This window comes from Diabrotica virgifera, chromosome 7 (genome assembly GCF_917563875.1).
Source record: "Diabrotica virgifera virgifera chromosome 7, PGI_DIABVI_V3a".
NCBI lineage: Eukaryota > Metazoa > Arthropoda > Insecta > Coleoptera > Chrysomelidae > Diabrotica > Diabrotica virgifera.
This window is the reverse complement of record NC_065449.1, coordinates 81051802-81068717: the sequence shown is the minus strand read 5'-3', so window position 1 is coordinate 81068717 and position 16916 is coordinate 81051802. Positions and strand designations below refer to the sequence as shown.

At 31.2% G+C, this 16916-nt stretch overlaps 1 protein-coding gene across 1 annotated transcript in view; it reads left to right on the top strand.

The window, feature by feature from the left end:
- Positions 1-106: 106 nt before the first annotated feature.
- LOC126888200 (protein ARV1) overlaps positions 107-16916 on the top strand; it is a 24612-nt gene continuing 7802 nt past the window's right edge. Inside the window, exons 1-3 of the mRNA XM_050656253.1 lie at positions 107-283; positions 335-454; positions 11008-11410. Of these exons, the coding sequence (XP_050512210.1) occupies positions 182-283; positions 335-454; positions 11008-11410 (625 nt within the window). The 5' untranslated portion in view covers positions 107-181. The remainder of the gene's footprint in view (positions 284-334; positions 455-11007; positions 11411-16916) is intronic.

Sequence of the window (16916 nt, the reverse complement as noted above, 5' to 3'; positions counted from 1 at the left end):
ATAAAGAAAACTGGTATCTGATCTACAGGATACCATGTCGTAGATATAATAAGTATGATAGAAAAAGAAGAATATGATTCGGGGATCGGGGATATAACCAATAAACTTCAATGTTTATGTTTTTTTTATTTTTAACTTTCAACAAATTTTCAATTTCTATATTTTAATAAAATTCTTTAGAATGGACGTTATGAATAAAAGATATTTTTGCATAAACTGTGGAAATGAAGTCAAAAGTTTATATAGAGAATACAGCAAAACTGTATTAAAATTAACAGAATGTGTAAGTTGTGAAGCCAAAATATTTCCTTTAACTTCATATTGCTATTTTTAGGATAATTGCAAAAATATTGCTGATAAATACGTGGAATATGACACCGTTATAGTAGTTATTGACTTACTTTTACTTAGAATAATGGCGTATAGGCATATTTTACTTAATTCTGAATTTAAGGTAAATACAATGCTTTTAAAATATACTACTTAATCCCTTTGCCTTTGCATATCCTTATTATTGACTCGCCAGTTGGTTGCTAAAACCAGTGCCAATAAAACACAAACACACACGCATACCCTTATCTTCTAATTCAAAGCATAAGGGTTCAGGATATGTAAAACAGAAACAGTGTAGATTTATTAAGCCCACAGTAAACAAGAGAGCATTAAGTCTACTTTTTAAACAATAAGATTAAGGTGATCTAAACAAACATTCATGTGCACTACTTGGAAGGATAAGTTTAGGTTGGGCTACATTTGGAAAAATGAAAGATGTGTTGAAAACAAGTGTCCCAATCCATTAAGGAGCAGAAACCTTAACTGTCACAAAAACATCAGCAGAACAGAAGAAGATGGAAATATCTGGACGATGCCATGTTCAACAATGGATAAAACAGGGCTGATTGATGATGATGATTAAGTATTATTGACATATTTATCAGAAAGCCTAGTTTAGTTAAGCCCAAAAATGAATAACCATTTTCAATTTCGTTGCAACACGAAACTACAGCCTCATCATTATTCCAGTTCAATCAGAGAGTGCAGCAAGCACCTCTACAGGTTTCGAAACTTATTAGTCTCTCATCAGGAGGCACATATGCTGCTCTCTCTGATCCAACTAGGACAAACCCCGGCGTGCAGTCACGGATTGCAACAAACGAAATGGCAGGGATTTCCTAGCAGCAAGCGGCAACTGCTAGCAAAAGACTAAATTTTCAATCTAATAGTACATAAAACAACACCAAAAATGCTGTTCCACATTCTACCAGACTGAAAACAATGGGAACCTTCTCTGGTAACACCTCCGAGGCTTCTACAATTTGCAAGCCATAACGGATGCTGAGACTAAGGAAGATGAGGGAATTTTACAATTTATAATTCACGTCCCATCTGCTCAGCGCAGTAAAGTTCCAACGAGAATGTTTCCCTTCGTACTCCAATCAGAGTAAACATGTAAATCAAAAATGAATAACCATTTTCAATTTTGTTGCAACACGAAACTACAGGCGCATCATTATTCCAGTTCAATCAGAGAGTGCAGCAATCACCTCTACCGGTTTTGAAACTTATTAGTCTCTCATCAGGAGGCACATATGCTGCTCTCTCTGACCCAACTAGGACAAACCCCAGTGTGTAGTCACGGATTGCAATGAATGAAATGGCAGGGATGCCCTAGCGCTAACTGCTAGTAAAAGATCTGCATCCCTGCCATTTCGTTCGTTGCAATCAGTGACTGCATGCCGGGGTTTATCCTAGTTGGGTCAGAGAGAGCAGCATATGTGCCTCCTGATGAGAGACTAATAAGTTGCGAAACCGGTAGAGGTGCTTGCTGCACTCTCTGATTGAACTGGAATAATGATGCAGCTGTAGTTTCGTGTTGCAACGAAATTGAAAATGGTTATTCATTTTTGATTTACATGTTTACTCTGATTGGAGTATGAAGGATTCTCGTTGGAACTTTACCGTGCTGAACAGATGGTATGTAAATTATAAAGTGTAAAATCCCCTCATTCATTCCCTCATTCAAAACTGCAGATACTTTAATAGTGTAGGAAACAGAGGTTGAACCTTGCAAAATGGACATAAGTCCGGTTTTATTTTTTTTCTGGTAGATCAAGGGGTGCTTATTATAAGACTAACTTTTTCTGAAAAAATTTCGCCCCGGAACCCCCTTTTTCATCCCTTTAAAGGGGGTAATTTGTGGTTTTTGCGGAATGTAGCCCTTCCTGTACCTTTTACAAAAATTTTTTCTTATAGAAATATGAAGAGGACTATATTTTCTATGATTTATTTCCCGACAGCATATGTCTATCATCCACCGTTTAGCGGGGGTGGTGCCCCAAAGATGACAAGTTTTTAAAAAAGATGTTTTTAAAAAAAATATATTTTTCCCTAACTGTAACGGAAATTAGGAAGAAATCCTGCGACATTTATTCACAACTAAGTGACTGATTTTTTGGTATAGGTTTCACTTAAGAGTAATTGGCCTATTTTTAATTACAGGGTGTTACATTTTAAAAAACCCCTTTTTGTACCATCTGAACCGTTTATGCTAGAGTAAAAAGACTTTCAGCGATTACCCACGTACTGGTGCTATTTACAAATTTGTATAATTTACCCCCATTTTTTTCTCGGAACCACCCCAAAAAAAGAAGAATTAATAAATAAAGTGATTTTCTTGAAATCCTTCACACACAATGCCCTTTATTAATATGCTTCATATATCATTTTGTGCACGTTATTATTACCCATGCATGGACACCAAAAGCAATTTCCTAGTGCAACCCCTGTAGCAAAAAATAAATAAATAAAATGGGGGTTGAAACTTATTTTTTGTTTTTTGCTTTTTGATCCATACGGGCATTTGCTTCATCAACAGTGCTTTTCAAAAATATATATGATTATTGCAACATTCCTGCGGAAACCACCCCTATCCTTGAAAATATACTGCAGAAACTACCCCTATCCCTTGGCGAGCATGTTTTTACGATTTCCTCATTACTTATGCATTATTTTTAAACAAAACTTATACAAGGTTAAAGACCACTATTTACTCTAAAAATTAGGTTCTATTCATTTTTTTCGTATAAGCAACCGTTACGGCACAGTAGCGCCGTAAACTTTGTGATATGCTTGGCGGGCTCCAGTTTTTGTTTTTTATTTCGTCACTTGTTTGTTTTATGGATAAAGTACTTATGTAAAATAAAACAACACAGTGTAAGCTACAAATTATGACCTATACACATTTTATATTCTTTGCCCCCCAAATCACAGTGGTGGCCCAAAATCAAATTTTGCCTATTTTCGCACCTACACGCATTTTATTTCATTAATGCTACCTTAATAGCACAATATTCACCCTTAAGTGGTCGCTAAGCAGTGGCAAATCCAGGGAGGGGTGATGGGGGCGATCACCCCCCCTCAAACCAAAAGTGATATTATATTTAAAGATTATAAAAATATTCATTTATTTTTATAGAAATACTTATTTTATTATTTTTATAATGATGGCGTCCTTTTTATGTTTTAGCGACAGTGGCGGATCCAGCATCGTTAAGGGGCGTGCCAATTGGCTAAATTTCTATAAAAATAAATGAATATTTTTATAATCTTTAAATATAATATCACTCTTTGTGTGAGAGGGGGGGTGATCGCCCCCATCACCCCTCCATGGATCCGCCACTGCTTAGCGACCACTTAAGGGTGAATATTGTGCTACTAAGGTAGCATTAATGAAATAAAATGCGTGTAGGTGGCGAAAATGGGCAAAAATTGATTTTGGGCCACCACTGTGGCTTTGGGGGGCAAAGAATATAAAATGTGTATAGGTCATAATTTGTAGCTTACACTGTGTTGTTTTATTTTACATAAGTACTTTATCAATAAAACAAACAAGTGACGAAATAAAAAACAAAAACTGGAGCCCGCCAAAGCATATCACGAAGTTTACGGCGCCACTGTGCCGTAACGGTTGCTTATACGAAAAAAATGAATAGGACCTAATTTTTAGAGTTAATAGTGGTCTTTAACCTTATATAAGTTTTGTTTAAAAATAATGCATAGGTAATGAAAAAATCGTAAAAACAGCTCGCCAAGGGATAGGGGTAGTTTCTGCAGTATATTTTCAAGGATAGAGGTGGTTTCCGCAAGAATGTTGCAATAACCATATATATTTTTGAAAAGCAGAATTGATGAAGCATATGCCCATATGGATCAAAAATCAAAAAACAAAAAAAAATTTCAACCCCCATTTTATTTATTTATTTTTGGCTACAGGGGTTGCACTAGGAAATCGCTTTTGGTGTCCATGCATGGGTAATAATAACGTGCACAAAATGATATATGAAGCATATTAATAAAGGGCATTGTGTGTGAAGGATTCCAAGAGAATCACTTTATTTATTAATTCTTCTTTTTTTTGGGGTGGTTCCGGGGGAAAAATGGGGGTGTATTATATAAATTTGTAAATAGCACCAGTACATGGGTAATCGCTGAAAGTCTTTTTACTCTAGCATAAACGGTTCAGATGGTATAAAAAGGGGTTTTTTTAAATGTAACACCCTGTAATTAAAAATAGGGCAATTACCCTTAAGTGAAACCTATCCAAAAAAATCAGTCACTTATTTGTGAAAAATTGTCGCAGGACATTTTCTTAATTTCCGTTACAGTTAGGGAAAAATATATTTTTTTAAACACATCTTTTTTAAAAACTTGTCAACTTTGGGGCGCCACCCCCGCTAAACGGTGGATGATAGACATATGCTGTCGGGAAATAAATCATAGAAAATATAGTCCTCTTCATATTTCTATAAAAAAATTTTTTTGTAAAAGGTACAGGAAGGGCTACGTTTCGCAAAAACCACAAATTACCCCCTTTAAAGGGGTGAAAAAGGGGGTTCCGGGGCGAAATTTTTTCAGAAAAAGGTAGTCTTATAATAAGCACCCCTTAATCTACCAGAAAAAAAATAAAACCCGACTTGTGTCCATTTTGCAAGGTTCAACCTCTGTTTCCTACACTATAATTAAACAGTCTGACTTGCATAATTACAGCACAAGAGGTGGCAATATCAGAAGAGTCAAATATTGTTTGAGTAAATCACAAAAAAACTCTATTGACTTTAACATATATAATGTCCTACCTACGGATTTTAAAAACCTTACAATCGATAAATTTAAAGTCATTCTGAAAAAATATCTTCTGAGATTTGTTTTTACTCTGTTAGTGAATATTTTTTTTTATTTATTTATTATTTATTTACGGACCGAAGTCCATTAGTACATGATACAATTAAAATGTCACACAAATTAGAAAAATAAGATCTAGTAATAATAAAGAATAAAATTACCTGCTCACATTTAACAATTGAGAGCTAGAACATTTTGAAATTGACAAATACAACTTATCCTAGAACAAAGACAATAACAGTAGTTGACAAATCAGTCTTGAAATTAGAACATTAAGTTAAGTATAAATGTAATTGTGTGGAAAACGCAGTAAAGTCGTTCACAAAGAAATCAATTTGCGGAGATAATGTGTTTGCTAATTTAATAGTTTTAGAGAGATAGGAACTTGAACCATAATTTGTGCGGTTAATGACCTCGTGGAAGGTGGTCACAGAACGGGTGGTTCTTGAAGGTACATGTAGACCAATTTTATTTAAAAGTGGGATACAGAATTTATTTATGACATTTTAATCATTTTAAAGCAGTATCATGGACATGAATATTACTCACTATGTTTTCTGATGTCTCATTTTGTGAATGTGCGTGAATGTATTTATATTTCTATATATGTTATTTGTATATACACATTATCTTATATATTTTATATAATAATATATCAAATTGACTTGCTACAATTCAAATTTTTTTTTATAAACGTAGTCAATAAATTTTTGAATCTTTGAATCTCATCTTCCTTAGTCTCAGCATCCGTTATGGCTTGCAAATTGTAGAAGCCTCGGAGGTGTTACCAGAGAATGTTCCCATTGTTTTCAGTCTGGTAGGATGTAGAATAACATTTTTGGATGTTGTTTTATGTGCTATTAGATTGAAAACTTAGTCTCTTAAGTGTTTTAGGTTAAATCTTTGTATTTTGTGCTAAGGTTTCTCCAGTTACTATATGGACAATTATTAATGAAACACCCTGTATATGAAATAAGTCAAATAGGTGTGAACAAATTTAATACACTGCACACCAAAATTAATAAGCGTAAACTTTTAATTTAAGCCTTAATAAATAAATTTTTATTTTTTAAGGTTGATTCTAGAACAATAGGGAGTGCATATAGATTTTCACTTCGGAAAAAATCAAACAAGATAAAACTTTTCGTAATTTCATTAAGAAATGTTTAATAAACAACATATCAAAAAGTTCTACTCGAGAAGTGGGTGCTTCATTTTTTATTAAACAAATGAACTACGAAGTTTGATGTTTTTTTTAAATAACTCCGAAAATATAAATTTTAGAACAAAACTGACTTGACCATTGAAAAATTCAGAAAATTTTACAAAAAAAAACTTATATAAAGAATTTTCTAAAATTAAATCTGTATCTTCTATAATTTTTTATTTATAACTATAACGCTAAAGTCACCCTTCTCACAAACATTGGCGCACTGTAAACTAGCGTACGGCGAAGTGCACGGTTGAGTTATTTTAATGTAATTCTTTAAATAATGGATCAAATGAAATTTTACAAATTTAACCTAAAAGAAGAATAATTAAGCTATCTTATGGTTATAATAAAAATAAATAAAATGTATGGGCATAAGTACGGTGGGGACGGAAAGAGAGCCTTACATGAATTTTGTTTAAAAATGATTTAATAATGTATAACTAATACAATTTTTCTTATAAAACCCTCAATTTTGCACAACTTATCTTTCAAGCATCGTACTAAATGATGTTGCATTAAAAAAAAAATCTCAAAAAATTAATTCAAATGATATGACGTCTTAAAAAAATGTAATTTTTGAAATCCTCGTAGTTTTATAGAATTACCACCACTTTAAGACGGTATTACTCAAGTTTGAACAGATCTTTTTCAGTTTTATAAGGGCTTTTTTAAAGCTTAGGATGTAGTCTTTAAAATGCACTAAATTATTTTACTTTAGAAATGAAATAGACTATTTCTTTTTGAGAAAATTAAGAAAGATAACAAAAATGTAATACAAAAACCGAAAATTACCAGCTAAAAAAATGTTTATATAAAGTGATCAAAACTTTTTTCTGTAAAACTTACCTAAAATACATTTAATAATAAACTTCAACAATAATAAATGTTCAGCAAAAAAAATTTTTTAACTCTTATACAGTATGTCTGCGTAACTTGGAACCTATTGATAACTTTTTTATTTTTAGTTTTACGAAAAAAGTTATTCTTTATAAAATACTCTGCATGTATATAATCTAAGATGCAATCATCAAATATCAAATTTAATGAATTTTATACGAGGTATGTCAAAAAATATGAATTTCACTCAAGAGTAAAGTATCGTTAAATTTACAATATCAAAAATTGTTATTAAGTAAAGTTGTTTGGAATTAAAAAAAATGTTTTAATGTTCAATTACATCCTTCTAATTAAAATATTGTGAATAATAAAGGCACTTAACTCTTAAGAAAAATTCATATTTTTTACATACCTTGTATAAAATTAAAAAAAGTTTAATATATCTGATGGTTGTATCTTAGATTTTAGACCAGGGAGAGCATTTTATGAAGAATAACTTTTTTTCGTAAAAGTGATAATAAAATAGTTATCATAATTGTAATAAAATGATGATGAGTATTCGTAATTTGAGAAAAAATTGAATTTTTTTTTTCGATTAGAATAATGTGATTGTATATTTAAACATAGTTTTTAATTTCAAACAACTTTTCATAACAGCATTTTTTGATATTCTGAAATATAAAGGTACCTACTTTACTCTTTAACGAAATTCATATTTTTGACATAACTCATATAAAATTGATAAAATTTGATATCTGATGGTTGAGTTTTAGATTTTTGACTCCAGAGCATTTTATGAAGAATAACTTTTTTTCTTAAAATTGATAATAAAAAAGTTTTCCATGTGGTTCCTAGCTACGCAGACATACTGTATAAGAGCTTCCGTATAAGAATTTTCAAATTGCAATGCCATATTCGTATTCAGTATAATCAAAAACAAAATAGAAACATATTTGATCAAAGTAAAATGATGAATTTAACGATATTTTTAAAATTATTAATACAAAACAATTGTTATTGTTTAAACAATTAATAACCAATTAGCGCCCAAATCCGCGAGTAGAACTTTTTACTTTAACATGTATATAAACTAACAAAAAAAGTTTTAGAAAAATATAAGCTTGTTTGAATTTTTCCGAAACACGGCATGTTTTCGTTCTAATTGCACTCCCCTACAAGTAAAATAAAATATATTGTTTGTTTTACGAGAAATGTTTTCAAATAAGACTAACTGACATAAAAAAAAGACAAAATAGAAAATATCAAAAAAATAAATTAAAAGCGAGTATTCCCTCCTTTAGCGTCTATTAATGCTTGAAAATGATCTCTCTTACTAAGAATAATTACTGTTCTGATTTGATCTTGATCAATTTGATCCCAAATTTTTACCAATCTCAGAAACAGTTGATTTAATGTGTTTTATGGGTTAGGGGTTAGGCATACTCATCTCTCGGAAACATCCCAAACGTCTTCTATGGGGACTTCTCTGGACTTCTCGCAGGCCAAACCATGAAAGGAATTCCAACCTCCTCACGATATCGCTGCACAATTATTGCAATGTGTGGCCTGGCATTATCATGCACAACCATGAACTAGAGTCATATGAGCTTCAAAATTATCCCATCCCACACCACTACTGAGCCACCACCATACTATAAAGTCCCTACAATGTTACTCTGTTTTTATTCTATTTTGCCTGTCATCATAAAAAGGGAATATCCGGATTCATTAGTGAATAATATTCTTCCCCAATCTTCATTGTTCCCAACAATACGATGCTGTCTATTCAATATTGAGCCAGTGGGTGTTCTTCCAGAGTGCAGGTCATTTTCGGCAAGTCTTCTCCTTATTGTATTTTGACTTATTCTAAAATTATAACCATCCAAAAATTCGTCTTGTAGAGAAGTATTGGTATTTAACTTTTGTCACAGTGTACAGTCTCCAAAATCCGTGTCGATCAGAAGTTGTAACCCTATTGCAACCTTGACTGGGTCCTGCTGGGTTACTAGCAGTGACATCAAAATGTGTTAAAACTCCTAAAATGGCTGACTGGGTGACAAATTAAAAGCGAGTTCAACTTGAGAAGAGTAACGATTCTAAAGCAGTTTATGCTGACAAATTTTAATTTTCTTGCTGCCGGTAGTTCATTTTAAGGAAAAACGCTAAATAAACTTGAAAAACTCATTTGAAGATTTAGCAAAACGTTTGCAAATTAAAATAAATTAGAACTAAAATGAAAAACTGCTGAAATCATATCATGTTTTCAATTTACTTAAAAAAAATTGATAGAAACCAGCCCCTTTGCAGTTATACTGATAAATCTTTACAATATACCAGTATATATCGATATACAGAGAGAGTCTGTAAAGTGGAATAAATTCAATATCTCAAATACTAATTGTTTTTTTGGAAAATGCTCAGACCCGTCGATTAGTATTTCAAATTGTCCTTTTTGACATTCAATAATAATGTATACAGGGTGTCCCAATTTAGAGATATGACGTCATCGTCGATTTTCTTAAATGGCAACACTGTCCTTTTGATAGCTAATTTGATAGGGTTTGTAAAGTTATACATAACTGCAAAATATCAAATTTTTATTCTCTACCATTTACAAGATAATAGAAAATAACAAAGTTATATCTGTAATTTGGAATATATTCAATAATTAAAATACTAACTGTTTTTTTGAAAAATGCTCAGACCCGTCGATTAGTATATCAAATTGTCCTTTTTGACATATAATAATAATGTATACAGGGTGTCCCAATTTAGAGATATGACGTCATCGTTGATTTTCTTAAATGGCAACACTGTCATTTTGATAGCTATTTTGATAGGGTGTGTAAAGTTATACACAACTGCAAAATTTCAAATTTGTATTCTCTACCATTTAGATGATAATAAAAAATAACAAAGTTATGAAAAAGAAGTAATCAACTAATAATTGAATTTAATTATTTCAATAAATTAAGCAAAAACTCATAATGTTGCCCTCAATTATTGTCAAATTGTCAATGGGCAACGTTATGAGCATTTGCTTAATTGAAATAAATAAATTCAATTATTATTTGATTACTTCTTGTTCTTCATAACTTTGTTATTTTTTATTATCTTGTAAATGGTAGGGAATAAAATTTTGAAATTTTTCAGATGTGTATAACTTTACACACGCTATCAAAATAGCTATCAAAATGATAGTGTTGCCATTTAAGAAAATCAACGATGACGTCATATCTCTAAATTGGGACACCCTGTATACATTATTATTATATGTCAAAAAGGACAATTTGATATACTAATCGACGGGTCTGAGCATTTTTCAAAAAAACAGTTAGTATTTTAATTATTGAATATATTCCAAATTACAGATATAACTTTGTTATTTTCTATTATCTTGTAAATGGTAGAGAATAAAAATTTGATATTTTGCAGTTATGTATAACTTTACAAACCCTATCAAATTAGCTATCAAAATGACAGTGTTGCCATTTAAGAAAATCGACGATGACGTCATATCTCTAAATTGGGACACCCTGTATACATTTTTATTGAATGTCAAAAAGGACAATTTGAAATACTAATCGACGGGTCTGAGCATTTTCCAAAAAAACAATTAGTATTTGAGATATTGAATTTATTCCACTTTACAGACTCTCTCTGTATAGTAAATATTTATTGGCTAAAATTATAATTTTGAAATTATGTGTAAATTTTGGTGTGCAGTGTATATTTTTTAATAATTTAATATTAATATGAATAAATATTTATTTTAGAATTTTTGGAAATTACCTATAGGTCTGATAGTGTTGGAAACATATATGACCTGGATATTAACCAAAGAATTCCCACTAGAAAGACACAAAGATATTTCTAACATCACTTCTTTTGATGAAGCTGATATTTACCTAGATGATATAAAGTTCTATGAAATGAGCCTTAATACAATTTTAGGCTTCATAAGTTTTTTAGGAGTAAATTATAGCCTCTCAGTAATTTATTCATACTTAAGAAAAAGAGATATCATTAAGTTCACCACAATTTGCAAATCTGTGTGTCTATCCAGTAGTGCTACCTTTTTAATATTACCATCTCTAATATGGGATACATACATAAATGAATTTCATATTTTATTTGTATCGTTATACACTACACTTTCGCAGCTCTTAGCTCATAGAGGTAAGTTATTAAACTTTATTTGTTATAAACTGGCTATGACTTGCAACTACAAAATAGGCAGAGTTCTCTCAAAGGTTTCTAGTTTGTGAATTGCTATTAATTAAATGAAAGTTCTGTATTTTTTGCTACTATTTGCTGAAAATGTATAAAATTGTCAAAGGAACCCACGCACAAACTGAAGATAGATAAAGAAATGTTGAATCGTATCTTATGAAGCATGAAGAGGATGTGTAACGATAAACAACTAAAAGCTATAGGATATCAGGATGCTTAAAAGATGTATTATAATGTAATCAACATCTAAAACAAGTAGAATTTCTTTGGAAAGAAATGAGGGTTTATTAGTTACACTTTTTATTTAACGTATTCAAACACAATTAACAACTGAATTGATATGCCGGTTACACACAACCTGCTTCGAAGTTGGGACTGTAATGAATAATGTGCCTCGCAGGACACGTTCGCGCGCCCTAGCGGCGGTTACATATAAAACAGGTTTTGAATGAATGGGTAGGCTTACATTTGAGTGTAGACATAAAAACGAGTATTTGTACAAACGTAAAACGGAACATCTTTTTAAATCAATTGTGCTACTAAAAAAATTGAGACAAGATATCAAATAGAACCGTGAGACAGAAATATGAGAAATACAGGTAGTCTAGGTACCGAAAAACATTGGGAACAAACAAAACAAAAGTGATTGACGCAGCAAGAAAGATCGTAGGCAAAAAAAAAGAAAACAAAAAGAATAAGTTTCAATAACGGATGTAAGGAAAAGAAATCAAGAACACATAAAGTTTGTTCCAACACAACGAGAAAACGTCCATGTAACGATCATCGTCCTGCGCAATACCATGGAACGCACGATATACAGACACAGAACGCATGGAACGTATTATGTTATCGTAACGTGATCGTTACATGACGGTTCTCCGTTGTGTTGGAACAAACCTAAGAAATATATGGAAACAAGAACCAGTGAAAGAAGAGCAATCTACGAAGATGCCAGACAGAGAGCCGATAAAATATGCCGAACAGAGAAATGAAAATACGAAAACGGTACGGTACATAAAATATTTATTTTAAAGAGAAGGGCAGATAACCAGCGATACAAAAGAAATAAAATCAGCTTGGAGAACCTATTTCCAAACTCTATTAGGTAGGAACGCAAGAAAATGAAGAGCATATGGACATACATCGCATTGTAGGACTTCCCACGATAGAAGAAGTAAAACAAGCAATACGAGCCCAAAAGAATAAGACTCCTGGTATTGACAACGTTCCCTCTGAGTATGTAAATTAGGTGGTAAAAGCCTAATAGGACAAATGCTCATAAACAAGATTTGGTATGATGAAAGATCCCTAACCACTGGAAAACCGGGATTAAGTATATGCCCGATCTATAAAACGGCAACAAACTGAAATGCGAAAATTATTACGGCATAACCCTCTTGTGCACGGCATACAAAGTTTTTACTACATAGATACTAAATAAACGACTCCAACAATAACTGAAAATATTGTTGGGGAATGACCAGCTATTCACACTGAAACAAATCGTGGGAATACGACATTGACGTCCACAACATATTCATAGATTTCAAACAGGCCTACGACTCAATTAATAGACACGAGTTATATCAAATAATCCCCCTAAAATACATTCGACTAGTAAAAGCAACAATGTACTCGTCAACAGCAACTGCCAGAATACAAAATGAGCTCACTGAGAACTTCTCAATAGTTAAAGGAGACGAAAGTAAGGAGACGAGCTCGCGCCGACACTATTCTTATTCATATTCTTCGGTAAACATCGATGAAGTTACTGATACTTTCGTCAATAATATCGTAGATGTTTTGAATAGAGTGTCACCAGTTAAAACTGTGGAAGTTAAGAACTTTGGTAATAAATGGTTTGACAACACTTGTAAATTGGCAGTTAAGAATAAAAATATTGCTTATAAAAGATTTTTGTTTACAAATGATTGCGTAGATTGGAATAACTATAAAATTGAAAGAAATAACTGTGTTAGAATTTTAAAACAAGTTAAAATTAGATTTTATGTCTTGATAGTAATAAAACTATATCACAATTTCAAAGTCTTGAACATGAAGGTGTAACATATAGTGTAAATTTGGCAAACATATTAAATCAATATTATGTTGATAGTATTAAAGATATTTAAGTTTTGACCAAAATAGTGATATTAATTTAAATTTAGATGAACCAACTGTTGGTTGGTTCATCTGATGTAAATTTTGAAACTTTTGAGAGCATATCACTAAACCAACTATATGATATAATCAAATTACAATATAAAAAAAATAGTACGGATGAAGTAGGTCTTGATATTATCAAAAATCTATTTCATGTGTTAGGTTATCCTTTATTAAATTTAATTAATATGAGTTTAGAGAAGGGCCTGGTGCCCAAGCAATTTAAAATATCAACTATAGTTCCTGTTCCAAAAGTTCCTAATACTAATAAACTTGATCAATTACGTCCAATAAATATGCTCCCATTTTGTGAAAAAGTTTTAGAAATTGTGGTGTACAATCAGCTGATTAAATTTATTACTTCAAATAATATCCTGTATAATTACCAGTCTGGATTTAGAAATTCTCATTCATGTGAGACCGCATTACAGTTAGTTGTCTCAGATATGAAAAGTATTTTAGATACGACAGGGGTCGGTATATGCGTAGTTTTTATAGATCTCAAAAGAGCATTTGAAACAATAGATCGTCATATACTTCTTTTGAAATTAAAGAAATATGGTTTTAACGGGACAGTTTTTAATTGGCTGGAAAATTATCTGTCAAATAGGTACCAAAGGACTAAATTAAATAGTGAAATGTCAAATCCAAAGTTAAATGATATTGGTGTGCCGCAAGGCAGTGTACTTGGACCTCTACTTTTCATATTATACATTAATGATTTGGGAAACGTATTAAGCAAATGTAAAATTCATCTTTTTGCTGATGACACATTAATATATTTTTATGGGGAAGATTTTGTTGATGTAGTGGACACGATGAATCGTGAATTGCATTTATTAACTGAAAGATTTAAGTTAAACAAATTGAAAGTCAATGAGTTAAAATCCAAATACATGTTTATTGGTAATAATACTCTTTTCGAGAAATTCTTAAGTTTGGATGTTCACATTAAATTAAATAATGAAAAAATTGAAATGGTTCAGGAAATAAAGTATTTGGGATTCATATTGGATAGGGAACTAACTTTTAGTAAACATGTTGATTACATTTGCAGAAAGATAGGGAAAAATAGGTTTTTTTCGAAGAGTATCACCATTTTTGACATTTCAAACTAAATTAACAATTTATAATTCGTTAATATTACCTCACTTTTTATATTGTTGTTCATTGATTTATACAGGATGCTCTAATTATGACAGGCTTCAAATTCTCCAAAATAAGGCTATGCGAGTAATATTGAGATGCAATCGATATACTCGAATTCAAGATATGCTGAAAACTTTAAATTGGTTAACAGTTGAACATTTTATGTATGTCCAATCTATGACATTCTTATTTAAGATGGTAAACCATTTATTGCCTGAGTATTTGAACAGTCAGTTGGTCCCGATAGCAAATGTTCATGAGCATAGCACTAGAGCTGCAAATTCAATAAATTTTTATGTTAGAACAACCAACAAGTCCAGTTCAATGAAAAGCTTGTTTCATAAAGGAATTGTACAGTTCAATAATATACCTTATCACATTAAAAATAGCCATAATGCAACTATCTTTAAGAGATTATTAGTCCATTATATTAAAACTAAGACCTAGAAACCAATTGGCAATGTTTGTTGTACTTCCAGTGTTTTTATTTTTATTTTATTTTTTCTTTTTTTTATTTATATATTGAATGTTTCTGATTAATTTAATTTGACAATGCTTATTTCTTTATTTGTTTAGTCTCATGTTTTTAATTTTTGTAAAAATTTTTTGTAATACTTTATGATAATTATACAGCGCTCCTTGCCTTGACAATTCTTATGTAATTTGTACAGGTGTGGAGTGCAATGTTTCTGTTTTGTGTATTATCTATTATGATAAATAAATAAATATCTATTTAACCTAGCTTCCGAATATGTGATAAGACAGCCGAATATGGAAAGAGCTAATGTCCTAACACATAAATCAATACACAATGCCTTCTACGCCGACGACATCAGCATTATGTCTCGCAGAACGGAAGAGGCTACAGAAATATATTCGCGACTAAAAACAAACAGTGGCAAAAGAGACCAGGTTAGAAATAAGTTTTATACTTGTTTCTAAAAAATATTGTTTGAAAAAAAAGCCAACACGATATTGAAACCGTAGAAAGTTTCACATATTTGTAAGAAGAATCGTCTTTCCGAGTCTTTTTCAATGCCATTTTCTGAATTTAATAAGTAATGGTTACCTACTGAGATTTATCGACAGATGCAATAAATGACGTCAAAGTTAGAATAAATAAAATATAGAAAAAAGAATGGAAAAATATTACAAGCATGTCAAAAAATTTATATTTTTCTTTACATCAAGAACTTCCTCCGCCACCTGAATACATATTTAAATATAACCTGCCAAAGCAAGATATTTCTACTATAGTCAGATTAAAAACTCGACACGGGAAATATGAGGCACATCTGCACAAATTAGGAATAATTAATTCATCAGTATGTTTTTGTGATAATGTTTCGATTAGAGATTTAAACCATATTTTCTTGGAATGCAAAATTAACGAGAGATATATAAATCAATTATATTACAATTTACGACAAACACAAGTTCATTTTCCAATTAGTATAGAATATCTACTAAGTTGTCATAAAATGGAAATATTTAAATTACTCATAAACTACTTGAAAGACACAAATATAATCATTTAAGTGAAATACGTATAAATATAACAAAACTAATAAATTGAGGTAAAAATAAAATAAAAATCTGTGGCTAACGGACTCGCATCCAAGCCATTTTTTCACACACACACACACACACACACACACACACACACACACACACACACACACACACACACACACACACACACACACACACACACACACACACACACACACACACACACACACATACTGAGATATATTTGTTTATAAGCCCAAAAATTGCTTCAAATTTTAAAAGATTCCTGATGCTGCCCAAATAATCCGATTTCAACTTAATAAGATGCATTAGATAGGTGAAGTGGTCATTTATACGTAAAAAAGTGACAAATTTCTATATGGTCTAGTTTTTGTTATGCAAGATTTTATAGAATTTTAATTTTTAGATTGCAAAATTAATATACGAAATCTCTTAAATCAATTTCGCTCCAAAATGAATCGTTTTAAAGATATCAGCAAAAAAAGTAGGAAAGAAACTAAGTTTTTAGTAATTTTTACATATTTTATTAATATCTAATATTCCCGACCTATTTGAGAAGGAGGCTATTATTACTACAGTTATCACACAACTTTTTCTGTACTGTCTC